Source organism: Phaethon aethereus, assembly GCF_964289735.1.
Source record: "Phaethon aethereus genome assembly, chromosome: 11".
NCBI classification, from domain to species: domain Eukaryota; kingdom Metazoa; phylum Chordata; class Aves; order Phaethontiformes; family Phaethontidae; genus Phaethon; species Phaethon aethereus.
In genome coordinates this window covers 7,456,798-7,472,492 of record NC_138587.1, presented here as the reverse complement: position 1 = coordinate 7,472,492, position 15,695 = coordinate 7,456,798, and the positions used below count along the sequence as shown (strand labels likewise).

Genomic DNA, 15,695 nt, shown 5'->3' with positions numbered 1-15,695 from the left:
AACCACAACCCAGACTGAGGGGCTACGTTTATTCACTGTTATTCACCAAAGCCATGCTCTATGCTAAATCACTCCCCTCGCCCTGAACGAGGTGCTAATTCCTGCGCAGCCCTGGTCCTGCAGAGCCGATAGCCCTAGAGCCTGGATTTTCTGCAGATAGCTCTTCCCAGCAGCATTAGCCTAAATTATCTCTACTCCGCTGATACACACAACCCCATCCAGCTCCATGTTGCAAAACAAGGGAGTCGCACTGGGTGATTAGGTTAGCAGCACAAAATGATTATGTTAAAAGCTGATGAGCTGAGCTAACTCAATCCAAGGTGTCTCATGGGGCAGCCAACAAGATCAATTAAAAGCTCTGCAGCCCTAATTGAGAGTTTCTGGGTGCGGTTAACATACAAGTCAGGGGCAATACACAAGTTCTCATCAGAGGTGGCTACGGAGGAATGAAAGCCATGAGCCAGTTTCATAGCCACTCAGGATTCAAGAAAAAACTTTAACCCCTCTTCAAGAGATCAAAGCAAGTAGAAACCAGAGGCAGGCATTGCTTGGGCCTCCTGGCACCCCAGCAATTCTCAGCCACCCTGCAGAGCCAGTGGGAACTGCGTTTATATCCATGAGCCCAGGTGTATGCACAGAGTCAGGAAGGTTTCTCCAGCACCTGGGGGACTGCCTCAACACAAAGCCACCTTGAACCTTTACAGCACGCTCTGCTGAAGCTGCGCACTAAGGACCATCCTTTCAGGTGCTTCTAGGACTTCCCTGCACCAGGCAGGGCACACACTGACTAAAGGCCCATCACAAAGCGCTGCTTCTAAGTCCCAGAGACCAGACTCCAGCACCACTTAATTCTAAGCAAGGAAGTGAAATCTCACCATGCTCATGGAAGCATTTATCTACCTGAAGTGCTTTGTTGAAGTGTCTGGACTCCGAAACATACCTGTTTACCACCTCTAGCCTCTTGATGCCAGCAAGTAAAGGGGGAATGCAATCAGCCTCACATTTGCTCCTTCATCCCTTAAACTTCAAGCAGGAACTCCTGCAAGGCTCAGCCATCCCCAAACCTTACATCCACAGAACTGTAGAGCAGTTTACACAAGAAATACTAAGCTGTATCTAACACATAATAATGGTCGATTTTCCTAGAGAACAATCGATGGTGTGTTCATTTTTTCGGCTGCCTACCGAGGTGTTCGTTCCCCTGCCCTGGGAATTTTCCCTCCACAGCTCCTCCTCCCCCGGCTCCCAGACCATCCGTTCTCCCCTTTTCAAACTGCACCTATTGTAAATGACACTGAATATTAACACAGCCCATTGAGGACTTGGTCCTTTTGTATGGGACCCCTGCGTTTCAAATTGCAGTCACTGCAGAGAGGAAAAGCCTCGAAGTGATTAAATGCCGTGAAGTTTCTCAAAAAGAGAGGAATATGCAGAGGAGGCTGAGGTCCTAGAGCCTTTCACTCGAGGCCAGGGGCTTCTACAAGGGCCAGAACAGCTTCTTGGTTGGAGGTATTTTCCTCTCATTCAGGCTTCATTGCGAATCTCACACACACTTCTAGTCATAGTCTGATTGAGATCATTCCTGCCCCAGCTGTGGCTCAGCCAGGGATTAAGATGAGAAGATCAGACAGCAGTTGCAAAGGGCTTGCTGTTAACTGCTGTTCTCCAGTAAGCGCCAATAAATACCACGGCATACTGAGGGTGGTCAGTGAATCCACCAACACATGTTCACAGGAAGGGTGGATTTATTTGCAAGCGCATGTATTTATTTGTGCATAAGCAGCAGGCCCAGAGAAGCAGTGCTTTCCAAGGAGAGGCTTTGCTGTTACCCTCCGAGGCCAAGCTCCAGAGCAGTGACTGCAACCCTGGGGAGTGCAGAGCCATGCCGCAGCCCTGGAGCTGCAGACCTTCCCCCACACAGAGCCCAAGTGAGGCCACTGATGAGGAAGAGGCTGCAGGGAGCACCAAACCAAAGCTTGTCATTACAAGCCGAGCATGGGTTCTTTTTTTGCCAGCACTGCCAACTCCCAACAGTCACACTTGAGTGGGAAACCTTCCCCCGGACCACCGCCCAGGAGGGAGCTGCTGGCTTTGCAGCATTTCTTTAGGTTTCCACCACCTTTCCCCAGGAGGAGGGAGGGGAAACCAGCCACCTGCACAGAGCCACATCCCCCTCTCCCAAGCCATCCTTCCGAGCCCGGCGGCCCCCCCGGGCAGCCAGCACACAGCAAGGGCTCTGCAGCTGCCCGGGACCAGGCAGCACAAGCCCAGGGTGACGATTACTTAATCTTTGTTCCATTATTTCAGCAGGGCTGGAAGTGGGACATGCAGGCCAGCACTGTCAGCAGGAGATTTCCACCACCACCTTCTCTTCCAGCATCTGCAGATGAGTACGAGTTACTCTGGAGCCCGTGAGCACCCGATGTCCATCTCCAGAGAGCACCATGCACGGAGAGAGCAGCACGGCAAGTTTGCTGCACAGCCCCTCTGCTCTACCAAGTAAGCAAAGCAGCTACCCCTAACATGTGAGAGCAGAGCAACAAGACCTGGCACATTAAAACCCCAGTTTAGCAAGAAATTTAAGTTAATGGGTAATTTTGAGCACAAATATTCAGTTTATTTGGCTTGAACAAAATCTCTTTGTGTGCATATGCTCAAGCACAGCCAGAGCCTGCTCCTGACTCGTAGTTCAACTGCACTTCCAGGCCCTAAAACCATTGACAGACATCCACAGGACTTTCAAAAGCATCCGGATGCTTTGCCCATCTCTCTCCAGAGAGCAGCAGCACCATGCAAACAGCCATCCATGCAGCTGATGCCTCAGGGCAACCTAACCATACAGCCAAGCCCCAGAGCCTCCCTGGGAAACAGAGAGCAGCTCTTAGCCCAGCTCTCCTGGGCACTGGCAAGGACTCTGCCTCCTTCCCAGACGTGCCAGGCACACACAGACCCAGAGGCAGAAGGGTATATGCACAGATGCCCAGCATCCCAAAAACTTCCCCTAGTCATTTGGGTCAAAAAACACACACAACACATCTGTTTAAAGTTTGTATTTTAATTTCTCCAGACCATACCAGCAATGGATTAGCTAGCCAGCTGCACTTCCACAGCCCCAAAGCTTTCTCACCATTAAAATTTGTACCCAAAATTATACTGCTCTGTCACTGAAAAGGAAGGAAAAAACCCCTCTCATACATGACGCATAGAAGAGTCTCTCTTCTACCACTCCTCAAAAATTAAGATGCATGGAGAAACAGAGCACGCAGGGGATGTGCCATGTCACCAACACTGCTAGAGCCTTGCACCTGGCTTTTCCGGGCACAAAGCATTTCAGACTTAAGCTTGGCCCTAAAGTTTATGCCACGTATTACACTCTAATGTAAAACAAACTTCGGACTCAAACATCAAGAGACATGAAGCATCTCCAGCAGCTTCGAAGTGAGATGCTGCAAAGGAGTCCTGCACAGCGACTGCTCCGCAGAGTTTGATTTTCCTGGCATCCCCCATGGACCGAGGACTTTTCACAGCTGCAGAGCTTGCAGTGGCTGGCTGCTGTGGCTCCTGTGAGGACAAGTATGGGTCACTCCGGAGTGCTGCAACGTGCCCTACGCAGGGCTGCTCAGCCAGCAAGTCTTGCACATTTATATAACTGGCACACAGTATTGAGCTGCCTGTTGCTTTTAAGAAAAAAAATAATATCTGTGCCACAACGCATTAAATGTGAGCAACTGCAGTGCACCAGCCCTTCTGCGTATCAGTTATGCCTTCTGAAAGCTAGGGAGAAAAATTACAACTCCCAGCTCTACTGCCAACAGAGAAATAACAATAGTTTCAAAAGATCCCAATGCTTTTCCTCAGTACTGATAGCCCTGTTGACAAAATACACGGCACAATTAAGTCTGTTCCAGAACCCTCCCCAGTGTGCCGAGCCACATTTCCAACCCTGCAAACAAAAGCTTTATCTCCAACACACTGAAAACCGACTCCAAGCACTGCTTCAGCTTTGTGGCATTCATTAGGAATAAAAGATAAACTACTAAAGAGGGACTTTTCAATAGCATTTTAACAAAGTTAAGGCACAGCCACCACGAGTCACTGAAAACAGGATTTATCTTGTCTCCTATTCGGGATCGAACATGCCTAAGCTCATCACCCCGGGGAAGCAGACACCGGTAGGAGATGCAGCCTGCCCAGAAGCAATGGGAAGTGAAGGGTGCACAGCTCCAACATGGCCCATCTCACCCCGGCTTACGGCTGGGAGACCTGCACCCCCAGGCTGCACTCCCGCATCTGCCCGAGGCTGCTGCGAGCCCTCACGTTCGCCTTCTGTTTCTGTAAAAGGGCACGTTAAGAAAAACCAAAAAGCAATGGAGATGGTTGCATAGAGATGACTTTTCTCCAGCACATGGTGCTTTTATAGAGGACATTAAACAACTAAAAAAATTAGTGATTCTCTGCACCAGAAATTAGCATTTATGACCCTACCAAGCATGAAAAACGTGCTTCAGCTTTATGTCCCTAAACTGAAAGAAGCAATTGATTAAAAACAAAAGTATTTGAAATAGCTGAAGTGTCTGGTTTTTATATTAGTTATGGCGAAGGAAAAAAAACTTCATTTTGCATTGTCAGATATGAAAGCCATCACAATTTTCCACTTTAGCAAATTCTAAGCTATCCAAAGAATTAACAAAATGAAAAATTGTATTCTAAGTGGTTAAAAGATCAACAGCCCACAGGTCCATAGCAGTAGATTTATACACACTATTACTTCACCAATAAAATTTAAACTGAACTCAAGACACTCAAAAATCTGTTCCATATGAAAGACACTCATGGGTATTAGCACTCACGAAAAAACACAACAATAAAATTTCTTCAGACTGGGCTATTAATGCACTTCTCTGCATGAACAAAGATACACTGTCCTATTTTAAGAGGCACATGGGAATGCTGGAATTACACTGAGAAGACTAAAAACTTGCTCTGAAAGGTGCCCAAGGCTGAAGGAAGGATCCTTCAGAGCACACAGCAACAGGTGAATGGCATGAGTCAGGGTTTTAATGCAGAGGCCACACGTACCTCTCAGCAAGACACCTGATAATTTCATGTAAAACAAAGCATTTCTACAGCCAAAAGTACATAATACCAGGAGAACCTGACAAACGTCCAATAATTCTTCTTAATAAGGAGTTGGACGAATCCCAGCAACACTTCTGTGACCGTTCTCTCTCCTGGCAGAGCTGAAGAGCATCTATTACATCCAGGGGTTTTATAGATTCAATAATCTATAAATCTGTTGAAACAGCCAAACAGCCCAGCAACGGAAGAGCCGAGGCACTTCTCCCTCTCCCTTCTAGATCTTTATTTCCTAAAGTTAGCCAATAGTCGAGGACGTTTATTTTTACGAGTGTGTGAGCATACACACACTCTCAGTCCTCCTGCGCTGTCACTGTCAAAGGACTTGAGCTGTCAAAGCCACTCACGCTTACCCCCGAATCTCCCGTGCTCCGCATGTCTGATGTTGTATTTCAGATCTTACCAGGCCAGAGCAGCAGCAGCCGCGCTCGGCGGTTACACAACCAGAGCCGACCCGCTGCACTTTACGGGAAATGGAAATCACGCCGTCCTGCACTCGGGCACGTACCTGAACGCTTTAAAACACCCGTCTAGGAGAAAACAAAAAAACAACCACCCACACAGACACTGCGCTGTACTAACTAGCAGGTGCTGGGCTACAAGCTCAGCTGCCATCCAGGACATAGGACACGCTGCAGGTTAGTAACTCCGACAGACGGACCAGAACGCAGGGCACGGCAGCCAGCCACACTGCTTTTATTGGAAACCACCAACTGTTTTTTTCTCTTGAAACACCCCAACGGCACCGCGAGAGCCCACGACTCCGCCTCGGCCCACGCTCGCTGCCTTTCGCACCTTCACGGTTGGCAGCTCGAGGCGTCGAAAGGGAAAGCACGACCCCAGCGCTGGGGTCCGTGTTTGGGGACCTGGGAGCAGGGCCGGAGCAGCAGGCCGGGGGTGGGTGTCCGAACAAGGACTGGGGAGCCCGAGGGGGCCGTTAGCTCCAGCGGATCCCAGCATCAGCGACAAACCCCACCGCGAGCTCTCCTTCCTCCCAGACACCGTGCGGAGGGGAGGGAGGGCCAGCCCAGCCAGGGACCGGGCGCCCCGAGCGCCTCTCGCCCGGGACCAGCGTCGCGCCCGCCGCCTCTTCACCGCCTCCATCCCCGCCTCGGGTGGGAGCCAGAGGAGGCACCGGAGCACGGGAGGAGTTTCGCACCGCGCAGCTCAGCGCCTGCAAGGCGGCGGCGGTCACTGGGTTTTAGAACCAAACCCACAAATCCTTCCATTTCGGGGTTCTTTTCGCTGTGTTTTTTGTTTCTTTCGCAAGCGCCCCGGCGCTGCCCCCAGCCCCGCTTCCCCCCCAGCCCCGTCCCCCGCCCGGTACTCACACGTGCCGCGGCCAGCGGGGCAGGTCCCGGGGCACAGCGGGCAGCGCCTGCCCGCCGCAGTTCAGCAGCTCCCCGCCGCAGGCACAGCCGTCGGGGCAGCCGGCGGCGGCCGAGCCCAGCAGTCCGAGCAGCAGCAGCGCCGCCGCCCCGCCGCCCGCCCGTGACGGCACCGCCATTTTGTATCCGGCACCGGAGAAGGTCCGAGGCGGCGGCAGGAGCGGCCCCGGCGCGGAGCGCAGCGGTAACGCCGCGGGGCCCCGCGAGCGCTCAGTGCCGCTCCGCCGCCCGCAGCATCGCCTCGGCCGCCGGCGGCGCGGCGCGGCCCCGCGGGTCGGTCACGGCACCGGCATCCACCCGCCGGCAGGCGGGCGGGCACCGCCGGGCGGATCGAGTCCCCGTCCCCGCGACGGGAAGCGCCTCCTCCTCCCTCAAGCCGCACGGCTCCGGCCCGGCGGCCGCTGGAGCTCCCCCTCCTCGGCACGCTCTCGCGGGGCTGAGAGCCGCTGCCACCGCCGCGCCACTCCGGCCCCGCCGCTGCCCGCCCGGCCCGCGCCCCGCTCGCCGCGGACCCACGTTGGCGACACCGTAACATGTAGCCGCGCCGCCCCCCGCGCGCCCGCCCATTGGCTGGCGGGGGTCCTCCGGCGGGCCCGCGCGCGCCTCCATTGGCCAGAAGGCCCCCCCTCGGCGCGGCGCCGCGGCGCCCCATTGATGCCGGCGGCCCGTCAATCAGGGGCGCCGGAGCCCGCCCTTCTTTCCCACTCCAGGTGTGAACGCGGGCGGCCACCGCCCCCCCGCGCTGCCCCTCTTAAAGGGGCCGCGCCCGCCGCCGCCTGTTGGAGATTTAACCGAGAGCGGTTTAAAAGCCTCCCTCCCGTAGACGTGGACAATCTGCTGCAAAACCAGGGCCCGGGGGCTCCCCTACACCCCGATGTGCCTTTCTCCAGACACCACGAAGCGGCTGTGGGGCCACACTCCAGAGGAACACACGTGTCCCACCACAAGCCCGACACAGGAGTGGATTACGTGTGTTTCAGACCAAACCTAAGTGGCAGGTTCCACTTCCCAAATTTACCCCTATTTTTGAAATCCCAACACACACCAGATGTAAGGGAGCACACAGTCCAAAACGGGTGGAAGCATGACTCTTTAGACAGCTGCAGCAAGTTCATTACGGGCAAAATTAATGAGAGCATCAATACGCTCTAAAGACTGAATTTAGAGGCTGCTCCTGAGCCTAGTGGAGAGCATCCAACTGGCTTTGGACAAGTTTGGATGTGGCCCGCGCAGCATTTAGGGGAGGAAGCTCTTGGGGGGCTCAGCGCACCCAGGGCGAGTGGGAATGCACTTTAACCCCTCATGTCGGCCCAGCCTCACACCAGGAGTGACATGGGGAGAAGGGAGTGCGATGTTTTAGGGAAAGAAACACATATCGCAGCCCGATCCTGCTTCCGGTACCTTTGATTAGATTTCCATCCTTCTGCTGCAGCTTATTCCCCATCGCGGGGACGGAGCTGTATTTTCTTTTTGTATCGGGACGGGGCATTGCGCCGCAGGATGCTTTAATCACGCTGCTCATCTTCTGAGACGCATATCTCTTTGTATAAAAGAGCACGCGCGAGGGGCACTGCATTCGGGCTGGTTCAGAGCAGTGCCCAACGCCTCTCGAAAGGCGGCACAGCTGGATTGGTGGCATCTGGATGAATCAGAAACCAGGTACGATGTCAAATTTGCTGCTAAGCCCAAACAAACAACTCAAGTTTGACCCACAGGTTCCCCGTGAGCTGCAAAAGCCCCATGTCAAAGCCTGAAGTGTCTCGTCCCCGTGTGGGACATGGAGTTTTGGGAGCCCCCCGAGTCTCATGAGGGGCATGAAGCCACGTCTGCTCCCCATACCCACGTGTGGGACCCTGCAGCACAGAGAAGTGCCATGGCGAAGCACCATCCTCAACTGACAGAGAGGGAATGGAGGTGACAGGCCAGCCATCAGTGACAAAGAGTTGGGGCTTTTTAAGGCTGGGCTTCAATATTCCTGCCTGTGGTCCCAAAACTGGGCAAGGGCCTTGTGAGGTCCTTCTCCTCTACTGCAGCATCGCTGACGAAATGCTGCTTGGATGATGCAAGGGAAGGTGTGAGAGGAGACATGTTTTTCGGAAGCTATCACTCCGGATGAAGACTGTCTCTTCTGCCCGTTCTCCTTCTTTTCGGCTAGATTTCTTACAGATTCACCAATGGAGCAATTAATTTAATCTGACGTAATGCACAGGGACCTTCTAGGTTACGTAGCCAGCCGCCTGCCACAGGTAGCAATCAAGTCATTCCTCGGACCCGAGCGCAACCGGGCTTTGGCCACACATGGGGAGGGCCGTAGCGCGGCCCCCATGCCTCCCGGCTGCTTCGGCTTCTGGCATCAGTAGGCGCAAGTGCAGTGGTGAAAAGATACGCATAAAAATCATACCTAAGAGAAAACAGAAGAAGGGAGAGAAGTCTGGAAATCCTGAGGGAGGAAGATTTAGCTTTGGAAGATGACATGGTATAAAATGTAGAAACTGGGTTTATTGCTGGGGGCAAGATCTGGCTCCAGGATGAAGAGTTTATGATTTCAGCATCCCCACCTGAGAGCTCGACCGTAAACCGCAAGAAGCAGTGTTAGCTATTACTGGTGTAGCGTTTCCCCGTTCTTCTCTATTTACTCTTGACAGCCCACCTGCGCAACAGCTATTTCCCTTTGGGACAGCTTTGAACGTATCAGATTGCGGAGATTAACGATAAATGGAAAACTCAACCTCTGCAGAGGCTTCTCCCCACTCAGCACTGGAGTGACCAGGACTTTTGGGCATCCTGTCCCACCCAGTCACACCTTCCCAGGGACCGAACGCCCGGCGTGCCGAGCCTGGGTGATGCTCACCAGTGCCGGTGCCCTTGGCAGCGTGGCCAGGACCGCCGCTCGCCGCCGGCCGCGCACAGCCTTGCGCAGAGTCCCCGATGACGAGCACACCTTTGAGCGCAGGCACTGCAGACACTGTATGGGCCAGCCCTAAATCTTTCCGGGAAGAACCAACAGGCATTATTTATAGACAGGGGCTTTCACTAGGTAAAACTTGGGGCTTGGGCTTTTGTTACATTGGGTGGGAGGGGCGGGATGCATTTCAAAAATCACATTATTGCGGCTTAGGATCTTATTTCAGCCTTCAAGAACCGGAGAAAACAGGAGAATGGCTTAGGTTTAGTCCCCTAATTTATTTGAAAGCTGTTTGCAAACTAAAAGCAAGAGCTCCCATCCCTGCAGAGAGAACGTGCATTACAGATAATAGTGCAGTCTTATACAAATATATAGGCACTTAAAAAATACGTCTTTAGTTCTTCAGTGTGGGAAACCCAAAGCTTAAGGCACTTCTATAGAGCAGATTTCTCTTGCCTGGTGGGGAAGGCATCATGAAAATAAAAAAATGTTTGGTTCTTTTTCAGTGGTTTCAAATTTGACACCCAAGCTTTTAAATGAATTTTAGTATTTTTTAATTATTCTTGCAACCACTGACGTCAAACCCCGCTGATTTAGTCCCACCCATTCAGAGCAGGACTCTCACCTCACATCATGCGACGGCCATCGCAGTGCCTGTGCCCAAAGCCCGTGACAAGGACGTGAGGCCATGGGGTTTCCCACGGAGAGAGCGGGCTGAAAGCCTTAGGTAACCTTTTTGAAAAAAGATATCTAAAAGCAGCTCTCCTGGAAACTGGGCCCAATTGCCTCACATTTGCACAAGATTGCTGTGCACTGAAAACAATTCAGCGGGCGCAGTTGGTAGGAAATGAGACTGTTCTCACAGCCGCGCTCCCCCTCCTACGTCCACGCCTTTGCTAGAGAGGAGCCTGTGTACAGCGTGGAGGATGCTTCTTCCTCGAACCTCATTAAATCTAATTAAATAGCTTACAAAAGTATTTATGAAAACAAATTTTAAAACAGCAAAGGCATGCCAACAAGGAAGATATTTCTAATTCTGCCGGTGTCTTTTTGTGGATTTGGAGTCGGTTCAGAAGTGCACACTTGGAAGGTAATTGCTGACAGCAAGCAGAATCCATCAAGCCATAATTAACACTCTACTATTATTCTAATTGCCTCACTCAAGCTTCTGTGTTTTTTAATTGTAGAGCAATTTGCCAATAGAGAATTTAATTGCAATACATATTTTATACATTTTGGGACAAAGTACCATTATTTCCACTTCAGCAAAAATGTTCCTCAGTTTTTAATAGCCTGCTTTATTCTTTTCTAGAATTCTTTTTTTTGCCCGATAAAGGAATTTGATTGCAACCTCTTGTGAAATTAGTTATGATATAATATACAGGAGTGCCTGGAGGCTTCAGTTTGGATCATGACTCTATTAAGCTAGGAACTGTACATACATGTAGCAAGACACAGCCCTGAGGAGCTTGAAATCTAAACAGAGAAGACAAACTGAGGTGAGAACAGAAGTATTATCCCTATTTTACAGCTGGGGAACCAGAGCCCCAGATGACTCACCTCAGGTGACCCTACGTACCTGGGGCCCAGCCAGGAACTCACAGGAGCCCTGAACGCAGGGCACTCTTCATCTTTAACATGAACTTATCTTCTGTCTCCTGGTTCCTCCAAAAGTATACCTCTGCAATTTGACTTGCAAGCTAGACCTTCTAAACAACTTCTAACCACCTAGGATGTACAGTCAGTTTTCATGAACGCCCTGGCTTTCAGAGCAAGACCCAGCATTGAATAGGAGCCCTGGTGAGGCTGCAGAGTACCCCAGCAGATGTGACACGCTGGATGGAAGAGGATAGCAATGCTGTCAGGCTTTGTGAGGGATGTGTTTGACTTCTCCTGAAGCAGGATGAAGGATGGAGGCAGTGAATTAGAAAAGGATGGACCTTAGCTCATGTTGACCATCCTTGTATTTGACAATTTTCCTTCTCTCTAGCTTGGGGCTTCTACACACAGGGCCACAAATCTCTCTGTAACGATGTTTATCCTCTTCTAAGAACACTCGTGATGGCTTTCTACCAACACTGATGGCGCCGAGATCTGCAAAATGTCTGATACCTATGGCTACAATCCCTTATATTGTCACCCTGGTGCATTGATGCATCCATCAATATTACTATGGTGACAAATGCTCAAAAAGGTTACAGGAGGTGTGTTGTGTACAGGGGAGCGTACAAGATCACGGTGATTATTCAGCACAAAAACAGTCACATTTATACATAGATAACAATGGTCTTTGGTATTAGCTGCTCATGGCAAGCTGCATGGTTTGACTCCTGGGATCCAGGTTGCAAGAGATGGTTTCTCTGGTATGACCAGATCAACCAAAGCATCTACATTCCAGAGGTTTATTAGTTGATCTGGTTACACCAGATCTGCAAGGACAAATTTATGGCATTTTGCCACCCAAAGCTGGTGTCTGACTCTCCTGGATCCCAACCCTGCTCCTCAGAGCTCGTTTTGTTGGAACAAACTGTGAGATGTATGACGTGATCCAGAAGTGCCTAGCAGCAATGACTAACGATAACATCACTTCTCACTGCTGTAATGAGTGAAGCCGATTCAGCTTAGCAGGAGGCAGCATATGACAGTGAGAATTAAAGGAAGAGATGATCAAGTCAAGCTTTGGTGTAGGGTCACTAACAGTGCTGACATGAAACTCCAAAGAGTTTGCTTTGCAATGACACATAAGCCTTTCTTCTCTTAAAATTGGAGACTGGTGCTTGAACTCTGGTCCTCCAGGAACATAAAGTCTTTGATCAAGACCAGATCATGCTTCGTTAATGTGAAGGTTCACTCAAGTAGCTGCTGTCATTTCATTTTTCACAGGCAATGAGTTAAATTGCTTTCCCAGCCTAGTACTGGCACAGGCAGTGAGCAAAAGATGGTGCAAGTAGCTAGATTCAATTAACTAAAACCATTTCTGTCACAATATTGACACCTCTGATCCATTTTGTCCCCTCACAAAGGACTTGTCTTAAAACTTTTGTATAAATGTATATGTATTTATCTCACTTTATTAGAAGTAGACTATCAGAAAAGTGTGACAGCAATTTACTGGCGAGACAGAAGGGAGAGGCTGTTAGCACTAGAATATTACCTGCCATTTGGATGGGCAAAATGCAAGATAAGAGTGAGGGTTTGGATGTAAACCTGAGGTACTCGAACCTGGAGGTTACACTCAATTGCTTAAAAGCATGTTTTTGTAGACAAGGCCATGGACTAACTCCAAGAGCAGGAAGAAAGCTGGAAGACCTGAAGTCTGAACACCGTATGTCTGCTTGGATCACAAATTTTAGCACAACATTACTCTCCCCTAATCATGCTCGAGATGCAAAATCCAGAAGTTTCCCCAAGCCCAGGGAGAGATTTGGCCCTGTACACAAGCTGGCAGGTATCAGGGTTTGCTCTTCAGCTCTGAGCTTGGACTCAGATCTGTGCCGAGCCTCTGACAGCAAGAGCAGAGCCAGAGACACAGCTATTCCCGACAGTGACTAGTGCTAATAGTGTTTATGCTATGAAGAGCTCTATTAACTGGCATAATAACTATAATTATATGGTGTAACTTCTTTTGCTTTCACCTCTAGGCTGAGATGGAAGCGTGAAGTTCTTGCAGCCCCAGAGGAATGTGTTAGATGAAATCATGCAAGTGGAGCAAAGAAGCTGGAATCCAGCTACAGCTAAAATAAGAGCCACCTGCCCCCACTCAGAGAATAATAGAAAATGATTTAGAAATATTGAAGGAGGAGGAGTTTACCTTCTCTTTCAGATAGGGATGCTTTAAATCGAAACTATTTCTTCACTCTGGACAAACCTCTTCTAGAAAAGTGCAAGAGTCTGCAGGTGCATCTGAAAAATAGTAGATGCTTTATTTTACTGCAAACCCTTGCCTCAATGTAAGAGAGAAAATGAGCCACCAGCTTGCTTAATAAAACTAACAGGCTCCAAAGCATTTCCCCCATAAGGCTTGTATTTCCTTGCTGATGGCCATCGAATTCCAGTGACTTTCACAGCAAATGAAGGTAACTCACATGCCCCAAAACAACCCGCACCTCTCTGTGGTCTCAGAAGATTGGTAAGGAAAAACCCAGATGGAGTGAGTGCAGCGTGCCCTCTCAAAAAGCAGTCAAGCTGAGTATTTATTTAATAGCTCACTGTCAAGACTTTATGCCACAGATGACGGGCGCCATCAGCAAGGGTGGTCCCTCTCTGCCTGGCAGTGTTTTCAAGGCGAGTTTAGCTGAAAGTTGCACAAGTTACGGCTGTTCTCAAAGGTCCAGATCCCACATAACAATTAAAAGAAGATGATTGCAGAATGACCACAGCAGCCAGACTTTAGAAGGATCTGGCAAGCAAGCACAGCCTTGCAGGTCAGAGCTAGTTTTTTCCAACTGTTGTACTTGATCTTTATCCATAATGGAAATGGGGCAAGATACCTTGTGACAACTTTTATTGGTACTCAATTACTGCCTCTGTGATTACCATGGGCTATTACTACCAAACTGACTCTTGTTGCTTCATCTGGCTGGAAGATATGAGGATTTGTCCGCTGCTTCATCATACTTTGATCCCATGTTTAGAAAAGAAATATGTTTCCTTGCTCTTGAGTGCCTCGTTCTTGGCGAGGGACTGAACTGCAGGCTGATATTTCTGTTTGGCCCTTAAAGCCAACTATTAACCACACTTCTTGTCCTGCTGGTACCACCCAGGAGTGCATCAATAGTGCAATACAAATGGCACAGCGTCATTATACGAAGAACAAAATATGTGGCAGGGCCCTGCTGTGGCTTAGAGGCTCTGAGAAGAATCTCTCAAAATATCTTAGACATCTGCCATGTGTAAGATCTCATGATTGTTCCTCAGATTCTTCTGTGGATACATCAGCCTCTACTCTGCTTCTCTCACTGTCTCCCTCTGCTAACGCATGTGCTTCTTACCAGCAGTGTGTGACACAAGGGTTGTTTTCCTCCACAGTTATTCTATTTATTCAATACCTAAGGTCATTATCCTCTCCTTCAAGACATCCTAAATCACTTCCATAGCTCACAGTTGGGATGACATGAAGGATTATGACTTCATGTGGGAATAAGGAAGAGCAGATGAAGACTCAATAGACACAGATCCTGTTTTATGCCAATGCCATAACTAATTAGAAACAGGAGGGAAACAAGTAGATGGGAACTGTCTCAAACTTGTCTTGGAGTTTGCCATGGCATATGAATGAGTCTTAGCATCATGCCAGCATTGCAGTAGTTGGACAACTTTGTCCACAGAGACAGTGGTGGATGTTTGGGATTTGTATAAGCTCTCTGTGTCTCCAGTGACGCCCGTTTCTCGCACGCTGCCTTCATCTCCTGCAAGATGTGAGCAACCATGGGAAGTTGCAGAGTTGCACAATGACTGTTTCTGTTATATCCCAGGAAGATTATATTCCTTTTGCCTTTGAGATGAGGTTTCCATCAACTTAGCAATAAGGCTCACTGTAACGTAAAGGCTCACGCAGAAATAACGAGGTTGAATCCATTAACAACTTGTGATCTGGAGGCAGCACTGTTTGACAAGGCACAAAGATGCCTCATGTCCCCTGCCACCCAACTTTAAAAAAGAAAAAGACACACCAGTATGATATAATTTGTTTCTTGGATTAGAGGAAACTACATAGAGCTTTTAGCCTCACAACTGTGCTTCTCCAGAGAGGAGCTAAACTCAACCACCATTTCTTTTTGCTCTTTGCTTCCATGTTTTTCTCTAAGAGGGCTACATTACTCCCCTTCCATCCCACCTGGTTAAAGCCTCTTTGTTCTGGTTACCCTGGGCCATAGCATCGTCTATTCTGTTTTGGAGGATCCATAATCAGACACCTTGAAGATAAGACCATAGCAACCAGCCATCTTTGCCTCCTCACCTAGCTAGGGCAACATCATCTACCCCCAGGGCACTGAGAATGGGTTCTTGTTGAGGACAGCTTAGGGAATAGGTAATATGCAACAGAACCCCCAACTGAGAAGATGGAAGGAGAAAGAAAAAAACACTACTCTTACCCCACTCTCTTGAAGGTGTTTTGCAGTCCCTAAATCCAGCTGGCAGTGATGCAGTAAAAAGACACATCTTCTGTGCACAGGCTCACTGCTTGCTGACACAGGCAAGCAGAGGCTTGCTGAGAGGAGGAAGAGGAGCCGAGCTCCTTCCCTTCCACTCCATCAACACCATCA

The 15,695-nt window shown here is 49.7% G+C and overlaps 1 protein-coding gene across 1 annotated transcript in view; it reads right to left on the bottom strand.

Moving 5' to 3' along the window:
• LRIG1 (leucine rich repeats and immunoglobulin like domains 1) overlaps positions 1 to 6,664 on the bottom strand; it is a 93,857-nt gene extending 87,193 nt beyond the window's left edge. The window contains exon 1 of the mRNA XM_082004854.1: positions 6,468 to 6,664. Within this exon, the coding sequence (XP_081860980.1) occupies positions 6,468 to 6,643 (176 nt within the window). The 5' untranslated portion in view covers positions 6,644 to 6,664. The remainder of the gene's footprint in view (positions 1 to 6,467) is intronic.
• Between the last annotated feature and the right edge of the window lie 9,031 nt (positions 6,665 to 15,695).